General features: G+C 46.7%; 1 protein-coding gene across 2 annotated transcripts in view; it reads right to left on the minus strand.

Annotated features, from left to right (window-relative positions):
- The window catches only part of vps50 (VPS50 EARP/GARPII complex subunit), a 188,420-nt gene that overhangs the window by 120,645 nt on the left and 50,249 nt on the right, over positions 1 to 17,526 (minus strand). For both annotated transcript variants that reach the window (XM_056298098.1, XM_056298099.1), the window contains exons 10-11: positions 6,171 to 6,213; positions 3,689 to 3,787 (exon numbers count right to left, since the gene is read on the minus strand). In XM_056298098.1, the coding sequence (XP_056154073.1) occupies positions 3,689 to 3,787; positions 6,171 to 6,213 (142 nt within the window). The remainder of the gene's footprint in view (positions 1 to 3,688; positions 3,788 to 6,170; positions 6,214 to 17,526) is intronic.

A 17,526-nucleotide genomic window follows, 5' to 3' on the forward strand; every position in this document is an offset into this window, starting at 1 on the left:
GCCTCCGACTTGGTCGGGCGTCCCTACAGACACAATTGGCTGTGTCTGCGGGTGGGAAGCCGGATGTGGGTAATGAGTCCTGGTCGCTACATTAGCGCCTCCTCTGGTCAGTCAGGGCACCTGTTCAGGGGGAGGGGGAACTGGGAGGATTAGCGTGACCCTCCAATGCACTACGTCTCCCTAGTGAAACTCCTCAATGTCGGGTGAAAAGAAGCGGCTGGCTACTCCACATGTATCTGAGAAGGCATGTGGTAGTCTGCAGCCCTCCCCAGATCGGCAGAGAGGGTGGAGCAGCAACCGGGGCGGCTTGGAAGAGTGGGGTAATTGGATGAGTACAATAGGGAGGGGAAAAAAAAGAGGGGGGGGGGATCCAAAAAACAAAAACAAAGACTGCAGTGAGATCTGGACACAGCACAGTAGCGGAAAGACATACAGAAACATGCAGACACAGAGAGAGAGGGAGAACGAGGCCAACGCAGAAAGAAGAGATGCCAAAATAACCGGAGTTAAAGAGCCACAGCAAGAGCTGGGTGACAACATCCCCTTGAGGCAAGTGCATGGTTCATGGTGAGTTAGCCCTTGTTTAAAAAAAAAAAAAAAAAAAAACCCTCATTATCACACAAATTAAACAATATTCATAGACAACACACCCTGATGACGCAGTCAGCGCCTCATAGATGACTGCCCGTGTGCAAGAGGCATGACTCATTGTGAATAATACAATCATCAGCGATGGCTTAGGTGTCCAACATCCACCACGCGTTGTTTCGGTTCGAAGCGTGAGGGTGTGTTAATATGGGGTTACATGTTTCATTCTAAAGTTGAGCTGTTTTTTTTTACTCCATAATGACCCACATGATATGGTGATACTGAGATCATTTGAATTCAAATTGTCTCTCCTCGTAATTTATGGAAAAAGATCTTCATGGGTCACTTGAGTGTAGCAAGTTGAGATAATAGTTTATTTCTGCTCGATTTTGTTTGATGCCAAATAGGGATTTTGATGGATTACTACAAAATTACATGAAAATAATGTGTTGATTCGATTTGACCAACCAGATAGCCTAAAAGAATTGTTTTACATCAGATACGCTTTTGTGTTTGTGTGTGTATGTGTGTATGTGTGTATGTGTGTACGTGTGTGCGTGCATGCATGAGAGAGTGCATTGACTTGAGCTGCTGGCCACACACCAATAACAGATGACTCCCTGTCGCTCCTGCACTGTGATGTGATCTATTATTTGCTGGCAGCCATACCAAGCTTAGCTTCCATCATTCGGCAGAGCCGAATGATGGAAGCTAAGCAGGTAAGGGCTTGGCTAGTACATGGATGGGAGACCTTGTGGGAAAATGAGTCGCTGCTGGAAGTGCTGTTGGTGGGCCAGTAGTGGGCAGTCTTCCCTCTGGTCCTAATAACAAAAACCCCAATGCCCCTGTGCAGCGACAGGGACGCTTTGCTGCAGGAGATGCCGTCCTTCGGATGAGACGTTAAACCGAGGTCCTGACTCACTATGGACATTAAAGATCCTATGGGAGTAGGGGGTCCCGCGGTGTCCTGGCAAAATTCCCAACCTGGCTCTCTCCATCTGGCCACCTCATCATCCCTCCATGTAATTCTCAACGATTCCTCCCTCTCCACCTCAAGCTGATGTGTGGTGAGCGTTCTGGTGTAAAATGGCTGCCGTGCATCACCCAGGTGGGTGCTACACATTGGTGGTGGCAGAGGTGAGCTCCCCCCCTTCACTGAAGCGCTGTGGGTGTCTAGATAAAGCGCTATATAAATGTAATCCATTATTACACAAGCCGCATGGCGGTGTCTCAGGTAATGGTGAGAGATGACGGGAACAGCATCAAAATGCACACACATGCATGCCAGAGCACTGAACGTCATCCAGCCTGCAGACCTTGAGAAGCCTGTGGTGGTGCTGTTTCCATTACTGTCAGGTGACCCCAAAATAGGGGGATTCATTTCAGGAACTGACGATACGCTTCAAAGTTGTGTTTTTTCATGTTAGTATATAATTGCTTGTTTAGTGTTAACAACTATAAATATTTAATTTCATATTGGATTTTATATGAAAATAATATAAGGAGTGATTAGTCATGTCACGTTAATCAGATCTTAACTGTGCTTAATTGTGCTTGTGCCATAATTGCGAGCCTATAACAATTTTGGCTGATTATCAATTTTACTGTTTGAATACACACAATTTAATATATGCTATGAATTTTTTTTTTTAAAAAAGTCCACTGATTTGTAAAATGGGCCCTTGGCTTCTTGATTTTAGTTTTAAGAAGGCACACATTTACCATGTCCATCCATCCATTACCTGAACCGCTTATCCTGCTCTCAGTGTCACGGGGATGCTGCAGCCTATTCCAGCCGTCATTGGGTGGCAGGTGGGGAGACACGCTGGACAGGCCGCCAGGCCATCACAGGGTGCTCGCACGCACGCACGCACGCACACACACACACACACACACACACACACACATACACACACACACACACCTAGGGACAACTTAGTACGGCCAATTCACCTGACCTACATGTCTTTGGACTGTGGGAGGAAATCGGAGCACCCGGAGGAAACCCATGCAGACACGGGGAGAACATGCAAACTCCACACAGAGGACGACCCGGGATGACCCCCAAGGTTGGACTACCCCTTCTAGCTGTGAGGTGACCGCGCTAACCACTGCGCTGCCACATTTACCATGTACGAGACTGAATTAAAATTATAACTCAACAGAATTTGGAAAAACAACTTCTCAACAAGGAGACACAGAAGGAATTGATACTATTCAAAATGAAGCCTTTTGTTGTTTATACATGGAATTATTAGAATCGTTGGATCCAAAATGTTTGATAAATAAAGCGTTAAAAAAAAAACTGGATGAGGTCTCATGACATTTTCAGTGCGCCACAGATATTTCCGGCAAGCCAGAGGGCAACTCCGGGTCTGCAGCTAGACGACTATTCTCTCTATATAATTGTAATCACAAGATAAATAACTGTACACTAAGAGATTAAAAAATAAGAACATTGAGGCAAATGGCTAATTTCTGAAACAAATCCCACTATTGAGATATCGTGACATTCCTGGCAGGCCAGAGTCTTCCCCGGATCTGCAGCTGGATGACTCAGGGAATGTTTTGCTTCTCACATCCCCGGATCAATCCCAGTTAGAGAAGAGCGTGGAGCTGATGGTGGGAAAAGCTGACGGTGTCAAAGTTGAACTGCTTGTCTGTTTCTCTCACTTTGATCGAGGGAGGGGGAGGGGGGGGGACTGGAGGAGGTGAGGAGGAGGAAAGCATGGGAAAAACAAATATCATCCAGAGAATGCTGAGGTGCATGGGGCACTGGAGGTGCCCCTGGTGTGAGATATTGATGCGTTGTCACAGAAAAGGCTGGGCAAAGAAAAACGGATAAAAACTGTGAGAATAAGAAAGACGAGATCAAGACAGACAGACAGACAGAGACAGACAGACAGAGCGACAGAGGGACGGATAAAGAAAAAAAGAAATGGAGGGAACAAACAAAGGGAGGGACAAAGACAGAGGAAAGGACACGGAGAGGAAATTATGCGTGGTACAAAGTTATGACAACAGGCAGGCTGTTGCATCACATTATGTCCGCTCACATCCAGGCGGCCCATGGCCCCCGCAGATGAGCCGCGCCACTGACCTGTGTCTTGCCCAGCAGCGTGTAGGCCTGTTGGACCTTGGTGTAGTGCGAAACATCAAAGTGCTTGCAAGTCTTCGACAGGGCCACATCCAGCTGCTCCTGGAGTTGGGGAGTGATCAAGGCAAAAATAGATGGGTGGAGAGAGAAGGGGAGGAGAGGAGAGATGAGAGGGATTATCAACATTAAGACCGGGGATTTGGAGGTAGATGTAAAGCTACTACATAAGGTCAAGGGCAGGTAATTCTGCCTCTGTGTCGGTATATATCTGATTGAGAGAGAGAGAGTGTGTATGTATGAATGACTGAGTGAGAGTGCGTGTATGTGTGTGTGAGAGAGAGTGAGTGAGTGTGTGTATGTATGAGTGAGTGAGAGAGAGACAGAGAGAGAGCGTGAATATATGTATGAGTGAGTGAGTGAGTGAGTGAGTGAGAGAGAGCGTGAATATATGTATGTATGAGTGAGTGAGTGAGAGAGAGACAGAGAGAGAGCGTGAAGGTATGTATGAGTGAGTGAGTGAGAGAGAGACAGAGAGAGAGCGTGAATATATGTATGTATGAGTGAGTGAGTGAGTGAGTGAGTGAGTGAGTGAGTGAGTGAGTGAACAAGAGAGGGAGAACAGAGAAGTAAAAACAGATGAAGAGGTGGAAATGAGATGGAGATGAGAGGAGAGATGGCGGGATAGAGGTGTGTAACTTATCAAGGTCGTAGATAAAGTGCTGACTGCAAACAGGGCGGGTTGGGGACGGTTGCGGTGTAGGGAAAATGCACAGTCACCTCTCCCCATTTTCTATCGCAGGATGGAAACCCATCTGTCTAAAGTGTTTACGTAACCCCACCTCAGAGCTTTACAGCACTCAGATGAGGGTTTTACTTCCACTACTAACAAACTCAAAGAGCCACTTGGCAAAACCTATTCCCCAGCAGAGTATAAGGTGCACACAATGTCAGTGGGCCTCCAAAGCTATTTATGACTGTGTACTTAAAGATTTCACCTGTGCAAAAGAAACACTAGAGTCCTGAAAACCGTGGGAAGATTGTGAAATAGGCACAGAACTGAAAGACAGGTTAGCGGTTGTATTTTGCTCAATGACTGTCTTTATTTAATGAAGACATCATCGTCATCAAAGTTCCTAAGAGGAAAACCATGCTCTAGTGTAATGAATTCACTGACCCCCCCCCCCCCCGGATAACAGACTGTCTGTATTTCTATTGCACCTGCCATACAAAGAAGACAGACAATAATGGGGGCGTGTGGTTCTTTTGTCTAGACATTTCTTCATGCTGTTGACTAGCTGGCAGCATTTTAGATCTCGGTATAGATATGGGTCAGTAGGAAACTCTTACACAACTTATTGGTCCCCACCTCAACTTGACAGGGTTGGGGGAAAATGTGACGACAGGGGCTGTGGATTTGTCTCTGTCAGCTCGTTGGTTTGTAGGTTGTTTTTTTCCATCATTCATTTCATGTAGTGTTATGTGTCTGCCACAAGGTAGGGGTCTAACAAAAATTATCGGCAAATATGGAGAAAAAAAAACAACAAATCAGTCTTCTCAGCCACTGTGTTTCTGCTCTTACATGGGCTAAAGGTTTATAGCGCTTTGCTAAACTAATTGTGGAGCTGACCAAAGCACCATGGGTGGGGGACGACATGACCCTGTTGGCTTGCTTCTTCATTTAAAGTCTAACGTGTGTGTTTGCATATGTTCATGTGTGTGCGTGGGTGCTTTCGTGTATGCATGTTTGATGGGGAGGAAGGAAGGAGGAGGAGGATGGTACACACTAGATCGCACAGCCGATCTGCGTCCTCTGTCGGCGCTGTGATGTATGTCAGGGATGAGGAGGGCCCTGTCTTCACCGGGGGAAGTCTGATGTGTGTGTTTAGCAGCAGAGAGAAGGAAGCCACTGCTGGCGAGACCGCAGAGAATCTACAACCTGAATGAGCCAGTGATTTGTGTTTGTGTTTACACATTGGCTCTCGGAGGATGATGCCCAGTCAGCTGGCAATGCTAAGAGATACACACAAGGGTACTGATTTGTGCCTCAGCATATGCATACGTGTGTGTGTGTGTGTGTGTGTGTGTGTGTGTGTGTGTGTGTGTGTGTGTGTTGGCACACACAAACTTAGTTTTTCTTGTGTACTGACAAAACTCTGGGTAATTAATTTGCTCACCACAGAGGCATTGGTGCTGCACAAATTGCTTTGTATACCTACCACTTATCTAAGCTGCTATCGATCCAGCGTGAGAGATGAAACACATATTCATGTACGCCACATTGAATATAATGACTTTTTGCATGTGTCAACATTTGGCAGAAAGAGTGAAGGAGCCAAACTGTCGAAAAGTCGAGGTGCGACATAATTGCAGATGAGAGCTCCTGGAAAATGACGAGACGGTTAGAGCGATCCAAAGTACTGATGAGACTGGACCGAGAGATGACAAAACAAAACAAACAAAAAAATAAAATAAAAAAATCACATACCTCTATTTGCTCGAGAGTGTCTTGTAGTTTGGAATTCAGTTCACTGCAGGAGAGAATACAAAAAGAGATTGTTGTTGTTGTTTTCTCACTGATACACTGCATACGCCCACCTGAGCGCGCCCTCCCAACCGCCTTGCTGAATCACAGACCTCTTAATAACCTTTCTCAGTTTGTTAGAAAAAACACTTTTTTCAGTGGCTTGTATGAACGGCAGTGTGTGGCTGGCACATACTACCACAGTGCAAGACTTGATTGACAGGTAGGTGTATTATCACATGTTGCTGCTGAATACTCATTTTACCCATTCAAATGATGAATAAATTGCCCCCTCTTTTTCTCCCCAATTGTATCCGGCCAATTACCCCACTCTTCCGAGCCATTCCGGTCGCTGCTCCACCCCCTCTGCTGATCCGGGGAGGTCTGCAGACTACCACATGCCTCCTCCGATACATGTGGAGTCACCAGCCGCTTCTTTTCACCTGACAGTGGGGAGTTTCCCCAGGGGGACGTAGCACATGGGAGGATCACGCTATTCCCCTCAGTTCCCCCTCCCCCCTGAACAGGTGGCCCAACCAACCCGAGGAGGCGCTAGTGCAGCAACCAGGACACATGCCCACATCCGGCTTACCACGCGCAGACACAGCTAATTGTGTTTATAGGCATGCCTGACCAAGTCGGAGGTAACACAGGCATTCAAACTGGCGATCCCCGTGTTGGTAGGCAGCAGAATAGACTGCTACGCTAGCTGTACGTCCCTTGTCCCTTTTTGCTGAATGTATTCATTGTGTGTGTGTTTTTTGTGTGTGAGTATGTTTGCATGTAAACCAAAGATTATCTCATGTACAGATGCTGCCAATACCAATGCCAATCTTCCAAGACACCTATAGTTCCTGGCAAGTGTATCCATCAATTATCATCCCCTCATTCAATCCCCTCCATATCTCTGCCTCAGCCCCTCCTTCACTCGGGGTCTTTCTCAGGTCAGCCCGTCCTTGTGTTGTGTCTTGAGAGACCACGGCCGCCCAAGGGAAAGGGTGTCCTTCACAAATTACTAATTAAGCACCTCAGCTCCAGTTGGGGATAGAGAGGAGGCGGGGAGGGGAGAGAGGGGATGAAACAAGCACAGCGGGAGAGGAAGAGCGAGCGCACAAACGATAATGAGAGGGAAAAAAAAGAGAGAGGATCAACGAGAGCCCCTGACGTCTTTTGCAGGAGAGGTAACCAAAATCATGCCATGCAGTTTTAAATCAGGGGGCCGAGTGTGTGTGTGTGTGTGTGTGTGTGTGTGTCTGCATGTATGTGTGTGTAAGATTGAGAAAGACAAAAAATTAGAGCGAGGGATGAAGAGGGCAGAACTTTTGGAAATGTTGAGCCTTGCATGTCTGATAGACGAACCCAAGTGAGTGAGAGGAAGTCCCCACTGGTGTGCAGCTCCCTGCTAAGTACAGGTATCCAAATGTCTCTTGACAGAATGCAAAAATAACAGATGTGAGCGGGGGGCGGGGGGGCGGGGGGGACTCAATTAACAATCTGCTCCCTGCAGGCAACAAGAGGAGCAACGGGGGAATATGGTACATGAGAACACTTTCTATTCGTTTTTAATTAACGCTTATGAAAGGTAAACACAGCAGCTTGTGGCAGGAGCTTTTGTGCAGGGGTGGGCTCACGCACTCCACCGCCAAGGTATGGACTCCTATGTATGGCGAGCAGCCAGACACGGCCAGAAGGGATGCAAAAGGACAGTGGAAAAGCACCGAAGAAAGAATTGGAAGAGAAAGATCAAAAGAAAGGACGGAACAAGAGCAAGCATAATAAGAGAGAAAGGAGAACAGCAGGGGAGAAGCAGCAGCACAAGGGGAGGGCAGATAAAAGGTGAGGGAGGAGAAGGAATGGCGTGTGTGTGTGTGCGCACACACGTGCGCGCTTGTGTGTGTGTGTTCCTTCACACTTGGCAACTGAACCAGTCTTTGCCAACGCAGACTGTTCAGGCCTACAGAGTGGTCTTGGGTGACAGGGGACACATAGATGGTGTCACACTTGAAGAGTCATGAACCCAGTTCTTCATGTCTTGTCCAAAATCTTGCAAAATCTCACGGATACACTTCAGCCCAAAACGGACGTTGAAGCGCCAAAAAAAAGGAGGGAGGGAGAGAGAGAGAGAAAGAGAAAGAGAGAGAGAGCGAGAGTGCCAACATAAACAGTGTGCCAGTCAAAAGTACTCTTACAGGAGTGAGTGAACCCATCACGAGGAATGTATCTGCGACTTGTAGATGGCAGATGAAGAGTAACATTTATTTGAAAACCACTAAAAGTAAGAGAATATTCAAAAGATGTCTGGGGTATCCGGCTAGTGCAGCAGTCTCTTCCGTTGTCTACCAACACGGGGATCGCTGATTTGAATCCCCGTGTTACCTCCGGCTTGGTCGGGCGTCCCTACAGAAACAATTGGCCGTGTCTGCGGGTGGGAAGCCAGATGGGTATGTGTCCTGGCCGTTGCACTAGTACCTCCTCTGGTCGGTCAGGGCGCCTGTCCGGGGGGGTAGTCTGCAGAGGTGGTGGAGTAGAGACCGGGAAAACTCGGAAAAGTGGGGTAATTGGAAAGGTACAATTGGAGAGAAAAATAAATAATAATAAAAAAAATATGTCTGGAAAATGGACGATATACACTCACTGGCCACTTTATTAGGCACACCTGTCCAACTGCTCGTTAACGCAAATTTCTAATCAGCCAATCACATGGCAGCAACTCAATGCATTTAGGCATGTAGACATGGTCAAGACGATCTGCTGCAGTTCAAACCGAGCATCGGAATGGGGAAGAAAGGTGATTTAAGTGACTTTGAACGTGGCATGGTTGTTGGTGCCAGACGGGCTGGTCTGAGTATTTCAGAAACTGCTGATCTACTGGGATTTTCACGCACAACCATCTCTAGGGTTTACAGAGAATGGTCCGAAAAAGAGAAAATATCCAGTGAGCGGCAGTTCTGTGGGTGAAAATGCCTTGTTGATGCCAGAGGTCAGAGGAGAATGGCCAGACTGGTTCGAGCTGATAGAAAGGCAACAGTAACTCAAATAACCACTCATTACAACCGAGGTATGCAGAAGAGCATCTCTGAACGCACAACACGTCGAACCTTGAGGCAGATGGGCTACAGCAGCAGAAGACCACACCGGGTGCCACTCCTGTCAGCTAAGAACAGGAAACTGAGGCTACAATTCGCACAGGCTCACCAAAATTGGACAATAGAAGATTGGAAAAACGTTGCCTGGTCTGATGAGTCTCGATTTCAGCTGCGACATTCGGATGGTAGGGTCAGAATTTGGCATCAACAACATGAAAGCATGGATCCATCCTGCCTTGTATCAACGGTTCAGGCTGGTGGTGGTGGTGTAATGGTGTGGGGGATATTTTCTGGGCACACTTTGGGCCCCTTAGTACCAATTGAGCATCGTGTCAATGCCACAGCCTACCTGAGTATTGTTGCTGACCATGTCCATCCCTTTATGACCACAGTGTTCCCATCTTCTGATGGCTACTTCCAGCAGGATAACGCGCCATGTCATAAAGCTCGAATCATCTCAGACTGGTTTCTTGAACATGACAATGAGTTCTGAAGGCAAAAGGGGGTCCAACCCGGTACTAGCAAGGTGTACCTAATAAAGTGGCCAGTGAGTGTAGATAAGAGCTTTTATTGTGCACAGAGGATGAAATCAGAAGTCAGCTATGGGGTACAGTATGATGGAGAAAAAACCCTGAGAATGCCAAAATAATAAATGACTAATCCCAGAAGGTTGAATCAGTTCATCTAGACACAACGGTTTTTGAGAGAAACGTTTCATCACTCATCCAAGTGACCTCTTCAGTCTCAACTGACTGCAGGTATCCCCACCCTCATAAACAATACAGCTGCATAACGACCAAAACCAACAACCAGTTTCATATGCAATGTATAATGTACCGGGTTCGGTCGGTTCCTTACCTGGATTATTGAGCACGCATCAAGACAAATAAACGAATAAATGAATGACATCAAAGATGCCATAGTTTAATGACGTAAAGACATCCTACACAAGCAGGGGAGAGACAGAAGACGCTGTCATGTGTGAAGACACGCTATCTGTAAATCTTACAGATAGAAACTGCATGTGTGAACAGGGAAAATCACCACCGGTGCCTGAAAAATCCTTATGTCAATGTTAGATAGAGAATGTGTGTTTTACAGCGGCTAGAGAGAGGCTTGTGTCTGGAGACGGAGAGGACCCAGACAAAACAAAGAAGAAGAGCAGCAGGAGAGGGGCGAGGTGCGGAGCAGGAGGAGGTCACGGAGGAGCAGGAATCTGGATGCTTTGACCTTTAGCATAAAACTGATGACTTTGTCCAACAGAGATATTTGGCACTGGCACCTCCACTGGGCTTCTCTCCATAAGAGAGGGATGTGTGTGTGTGTGTGTGTGTGTTTGTTTGCCTCCAATGGCCCATTCCTCCATGGGCAACATCAAAACTCATGGCCCCAAATGTCACATGAGCACTACCATCAATAGCAACACCAATTGGGATTGTTCTCTTTCTGACTCCACCACTCGGTGGGCGGCAGGAAGGTCCTGGGTTTGACCCCTGGAGTAGTCCAACCTTAGGGGTTGTCCCGGGTCATCCTCTGTGTGGCGTTTGCATGTTCTCCCCGTGTCTGTGTGGGTTTCCTCTGGGTGCTCCAGTTTCCTCCCACAGTCCAAAGACATGCAAGTCAGGTGAACTGGCTTTACTAAATTGTCCCTAGGTTTGAATGTGTGTCAGCTCTGTGATGGCCTGGTGGCTTGTCCAGGGTGTCTCTGCCCTGACGGTAGGCGGGGAGAGCTGGATAAGCGGTATATATATGTATATATATATATATGTATATATATATATATATGCAAACACAACCTCTGGCAGAGTCCAAATGGGTGACACCGCCAAAGGTGGGTGAGAGTGGCAGCGCTAAGATCTCGTGGGACTTCAAGTTCCAGACCGACAAGCAGGTGCTGGCAAACCAACCAGACATTGTGGTGGTCAACAAGGAACAGAAGACAGCAGTAGTGATCGATGTAGCAATCCAGAGCGACGGCAACATCAGGGAGAAAGACCACAAGAAGCTAGAGAAATACCAAGGGCTGAGGGAAGAACTAGATCAGATGTAGAAGAGGCTGTGACCCCCTAAACTGGGAGAGTGGCTCCAGCAGAGTCCAGGAACATCATCTGAAGTCTGTCCAGAACAGTGTAGTCCTAGGAACAGCTAAGATACTGCACAAAACCCTCAAACTCCCAGACCTATGATAGATGACCCGAGCTTGAGGAAGACACACACCACCCGAAAAAGGTTGAGAGGGAGATTTATTACGCACACACACACACACACACACACACACACACACACACACACACACACACACACACACACACACACACACACACACACACACACACACACACACACACACTCCTGTCTAATGTGGGTACGGTGTTCTCGCTTTCTTCCCCGAGAAGACCACATCCAGCTCCACTCAGCATGACTGGACTCCTGCTGGACAGTTCCAAAACCAGCCATCTTGTCTTGTCTATACAGCTCTCGATGAACCAGTCAGAGCTGTTCTCACAAAGCCACCTGGGTTGGTAAACAAATGGGTTGTTCAAGCCCACAAATCAGGACTTGAGAAAATAATGTGAAAAGTCCATGGGGGAAGGAGGATTGTGTAGTTCTGATTCAATTTATAAAGCATCCACAACTGTTGCAGTTCCCTGAAAGACAGCCTGTCCAAGTCTGTGTGTGTGTGTGTGTGTGTGTGTGTGTGTGTGTGTGTGTGTGTGTGTGTGTGTGTGTGTGTGTGTGAGACACAGTGATTAACTCAGCAGCCTTTTCACTACTTCCAACCTGTTTCACTTGAACGTGCCGCTGAAGCCTCCTCCAGTGCTTCCAGCAGATTAACACCCACTACCAAAACACCTCCCTCGGTGCCGACATGACAATGAGCCAAGCTGGACGTTAGGAGGGACTTCGCCTCAAATGACTTCGCCAATCTGCATGTCTGACACAAATGACCGGCCTCTCCTAAGCCAAAACAACTGGTAGTTTCAGCCAAGAGTGGACAAACGGCATGACGCAATTCCCCTGATGTGATAATTCCCTTAAAGCTTGGCGTATGGCCACCAGGGAGAAAACTGTTCTTTGCTCTTGAATCCATCTGGTATTTTCTGATGTATGCATACTACACTGATTGAATTTCTGCTCAGTGCACATGTTGTTAACTGATTTATAAAAGCACCAACGCCTTTGCGGACATTATTTCAAGTGATGAAGGACCGACCAAGCTGCCGTGTTACCTCCGACCAAGCCAGAGGTAACACGGGGATTCGAACTTGAAATCCCTGTGATGGTAGGCAACGGAATAGACTGCCACGCCACCCAGACTCCCCTATGATTAACATGATGATAATATTTTTCATATGCCCCAGCCCTACACATAACCATCTTTCAGCTGACCTTCTTACACACTGCAGCTGTTCATACAGTACTACTCTGAAAGATAACTGTAATAATGCCAGGACAGAGTTCAGGTTTATGAGAACAGCACAGACCTGCAGGGACCTCAAGCGAATCTGTGACTACCCCAGCCTGCCTGATATGAATGCACTTGGGCAGAGCATAAGTCTGAGTCACTGCATGCCTGACAACACAAGGTAAAAAAGGCATGGGGATGGGGATGAGAGAAGGGGCAACGATAAAGGGCAGGGTACAAAGCATGGATGTACAAACTGCACGTGCAAAAGCATAAGAACCAGAGCTGACTCCTCACACATGATGGCAAGGTTATGGTACATGTTAGCTGGAAAGGGCAACGGTGAGGTTTAGGTTGTCCCAAGGTTATAGCAAATAGCCCAGCTAAAATATAGAGATTAATGCTAAAAGCGATTGATGAGTAACAATCCATTAAAGGTTGTCAAGCTATAAAAGCAGGGGTTAGGGGAAGGGCAAGTCACAGAGAAGCCTCGGGCCTTGACAGCACTTCGGGAAACAAATGACATCATCACCTTGTTTGTGCACAGAGGTTTCGAGGTTCACTCAGGAATCTGCTACATGCATATGTTAGAACATGCGGATCTGTGTGTGTCTATGTGTGTGTGTGCATGTCTGCGTGCATGCTTGTATTTGTGTGCATGTAGGCACAAGGGTTCGGGAGAATAACTGGAAGTGGAGAAGCAAATACAGCTAGCTCATCAATATCAAATTAATACCCAACAAGAGGATGCTTTCATTAGAATAAAAAAAACCACGTGTGCTTGCCAGTAGTACCTTGAGGTAAAAGGAAAAATTGCCCACAAGCTCCACTCAATATTCATTTAATTTCTGAACCTCATTTAATTAAGAAGAACTCTGGCTGTTTCAGAGACAAGAGTCTGCAGGAAATAATTACCTGCTGGCAAACAGCAGAGGCTGGCCTCCTGCTGGCCAGCTACGGTGCCGAGCTTCACAGTCTGACTGGAAAAACGAGATTCGGATATAACGTAACTCTAGAGCCCCTTACAAGTAAGCATGGCTCGGTTTAAAATGTGTTTCGTGAAATACAGCAGTTATATATCTTCTAAAATTGTAATTAAGTCTCAAAGGTGATTCATCAGCGGGCACTCCTCTAAGTGATCCTATGCATATGTACCTCCTCTTCCTATGAAGCAGAAGGTCTCTCGCTAAGATTACTATAATCTTGCAGGAAATCCTGGAAATTCAAAAGAAAAATGGGTCGAAGTCCCAGGGATGCAGGGTACGAAAGCAGTGATTCAAGAATCAACTGGGAATGCAATTATGCTTTCTGTACAGCTGCATGTTATTACTGTTAAAACACTTAAAATACTTAATTTCATTAAACCGAATGGAAGAAGAAATTGCAATGCACTGACAATCAGGTTACTGGCTGCGATTGGTAAGACTTGGGGCTCAAAGTGAATGACCGGATCCCTGCCATTTTCTGCTTCTATCACGTAGGGATCTTTTTTTCGGGGGGGGGGGGTGTCCCCCTTTTTCTCCCCAGTTGTATCCAGCCAATTACCCCACTCCTCCGAGCCATTCCGGTCACTGCTCCACCACCTCTGCTGATCCGGGGAGGGCTGCAGACTACCACCTGCCTCCTCCGATACATGTGGAGTCACCAGCCGCTTTTCACCTGACAGTGAGGAGTTTTGCCAGGGGGTCGTAGCACATGGGAGGATCACGCTATTACCCCCACTCCCCCCCCCCAAAAAGGAGCCCCGACCGACCAGAGGAGGCACTAATGCAGCAACCAGGACACATACCCACATCCGGCTTCCCACCCACAGACACAGCCAATTGTGTCTGTAGGGATGCCCGACCAAGCCGGAGGTAACACAGGGATTCAAACCGGCGATCCCCGTGTTGGTAGGCAATGGTATAGACCGCCACGCCACCCGGATGCCCCACTTAGAGATCTTCTTAACCCAAACACACCACCGTATCTTCGCTGTTTGACCACTTTGCTGGTTGTGATATAAAGATATAGCACTGTTATGACTTTTAGGACTGGGCCATTTCCAGTAAAAAAAAAGTCTTGTGTTATTCATTACAACCCATGATAATCTCACAATACACCGCGGTTCACACAGGGAAGTATTTCATACTAGTTCCAGCTGGATTGAAGATGGGAGGAAATAGTTCAGCTCAACAGATGACCGGACTGAAAACGAAACCAAAGACAAAGACGATTTTGTTTTGTGACAAAGCCGACCGTGGAAATTAATAGCAACTCCTTCGGATGAGCAGAACCTCATTACTTATTGAGGTTGCGTTTTCCGTTAATACCCTGTAACCTGATTTCTATAATCCCTACTCTGTGCCTGAAAGACCTGGAATCAAAAACGTAGTTCGCCGTAAACTCCTAATACCCTTCATTACATCATTCTAGTGCGACACACACGGGAGGCTAAGTGAATACCCAGCTTACTGGGTTTCTTCAAAAAGAGTTTTCTCCAGACAGATGGACGAATACGTACGATTAGATGAAACAGAGATGGGAGGAGGGGGTGTAATGTCAGTTTTGTGAAGCAGCTGTTAGTGTGTAGTTTCCTGAGCACAAGTGTGAAAGCTGGATTTGTGCATAATTTTCGAAAAACGCAGAATGCCGACTTAAGGCACCGTGGCACAGGACGGTGGAATAGAAATGAGGGCTCAGATGCATTCTGGGAAGAGGAGAGAGAGAGTAGGGTGGTAAATGGTCAGGCATCATTTTCTCATAAGGTTCCTCACACAACGTTCCCTCTGCGTCTGTGTTTTGTCCTAACAGGGGAAGGGGGTAAAATGCCAGCTCTGACGTGCATCCTTAATAAATACACAAAAGGAGTGCTCGAGGGACCGCCTACCACCGCAACTTGTTTGGGAAGGCAATTATCCAAGATATCAAAGGAACATGGATGATTTCCCAAATCAGTGCGAAAATTAGTCCCTTTTAGTAGTGCTCAGGGGTGCGCACACACACACACGCACGCACGCACATACACACACACACACACACACACACACACAAAACTTCATAACTTAGCGCTTTGTTGTGCCCTTTCAAACCACATTCTATCTCCCAAAGAGGCTGTATTAACAAGCAGAGTGAGACGGATGGCAACCAGAGGAAAACGTAAAAGACAACAGAGAGAGAGAGAGCAAGAGAGACAGAGAGAGAGACAGAGGGAGAGGAAGACAGAAGGAGAGGGAGACAGAGAGCGACAGAGACAGAGCGAGAGAGAGAGCGATGGAGAGTGAGTCAGAGAGAGACAAAGAGAGAGAGAGAGAGGTGAGTGTGCTGTGGCAGTGAAACTTGGGGTATATTCAGTCATCATAGCTAAACTAGATAGGACTAGCATCCAACAGAGAGACTATAGTATGCAGAAATTTCCAGAAATACCGTAAATGCCCAAAGGAAAACACCAAAACAAAAAAATGCATGCAAAAAGAGCAGAATCGGGCCAGCCCAAAAAAAAAGAACTCCAAATTTCCTGACACATCTATGATTTGGTCCCAATGACTCACTCCATTTCAAAGCACTCCAAACCTTGAAAAAGCTCCCCCAAGTCAGTTGGCACTGAGAAAAACCAATTATGTCCAATCGAATCAGACCAGTGCTGCTTTACAAACACCAATTCCAGTGAAGCAAATAATCAAACAAAGCAAAAAGTCCGATTGACTGGAAAAAAAGAAACCTAATCTCTCGCTACTGTCAGAAATATTAAGCTGTGACGGAGACTAAACAAGGACAGGCTAGGTGACAACCAACTGGCAATTGAAAAAGGAAGAGATATGTAAATCTTGGCAACTAGGAGAAAACAGAATATGTCATCACTGCAGGTGAGGTCAAGACAGACAAACAAACTGTGACAAAGTCAAAATATAAGGCGAAGATATTTCAACAGATTTGAATAGCTAAGGCCACATTTCAGGAAAGTGAATGACAGCTGCAAGTGAAAGATCCTCCAGGTAGAGGACACCTCTGTGGCGCCAATATGTGCCACAATTTGAGGGACAGTGAATGATCTAAACACATACACACACACATAATACATTTACATGAATTAGCCCATCTACCTGAATGTGATGTGTAAGGTGTGTAGAGAGAGGATCACAGACAGACAGGTAAAAGGGCAGAGAGACAGTGAATGAGAGCCACTGTGAGAGACAGGAGGCATTGCGTAGATAAAGGGAGGAAAGTGCTGGAAATGACTCAAAGGCATGAATGAAACAAGGAAGAATTTCATATATGGTCTAAGAATAGATGTTAAGATCTAGCGATAGCCCGATAAGCAAAGAGAGAGAGAGAGAGGAGTCACTAGAGGAGTTAAGGAGAGAAGACTGGGGAGACGGTAAGAGGTTTAAAAGACAAGACGGAGAGGCACAACAGAAGTAACACGCACATACACGAGTGAAGATGCAGCGACGTGACAACAGATGGAAAGTTGAGATAGAGCGGGACACAGAAAGAAAATGTGAGATATCGCACCGATGTGAACTGAGGGCAGCTGGCATCGAGCACGATAAAATAGAGCATCAGAGAAAGTAAAGGAGAGAATGAGAAAGAAGGAGACGGTATAAACCACAGATTTTGACTCATCACCAAACTAACGTTCCACTTCACACTAAAAACCATCTATACCAACACAAGCTCAACGCACACACATACACACACACACACACACACACACACACACACACACACACACACACACACACACACACACACACACACACACACACACATACATGCACGTGCATGCATGCACATGCACACACACATGCACACAGAGCACCTCGGGGGAGACAGGTTAATGAAATAA

Source organism: Lampris incognitus, chromosome 18 (assembly GCF_029633865.1).
Source record: "Lampris incognitus isolate fLamInc1 chromosome 18, fLamInc1.hap2, whole genome shotgun sequence".
Lineage (NCBI taxonomy): Eukaryota > Metazoa > Chordata > Actinopteri > Lampriformes > Lampridae > Lampris > Lampris incognitus.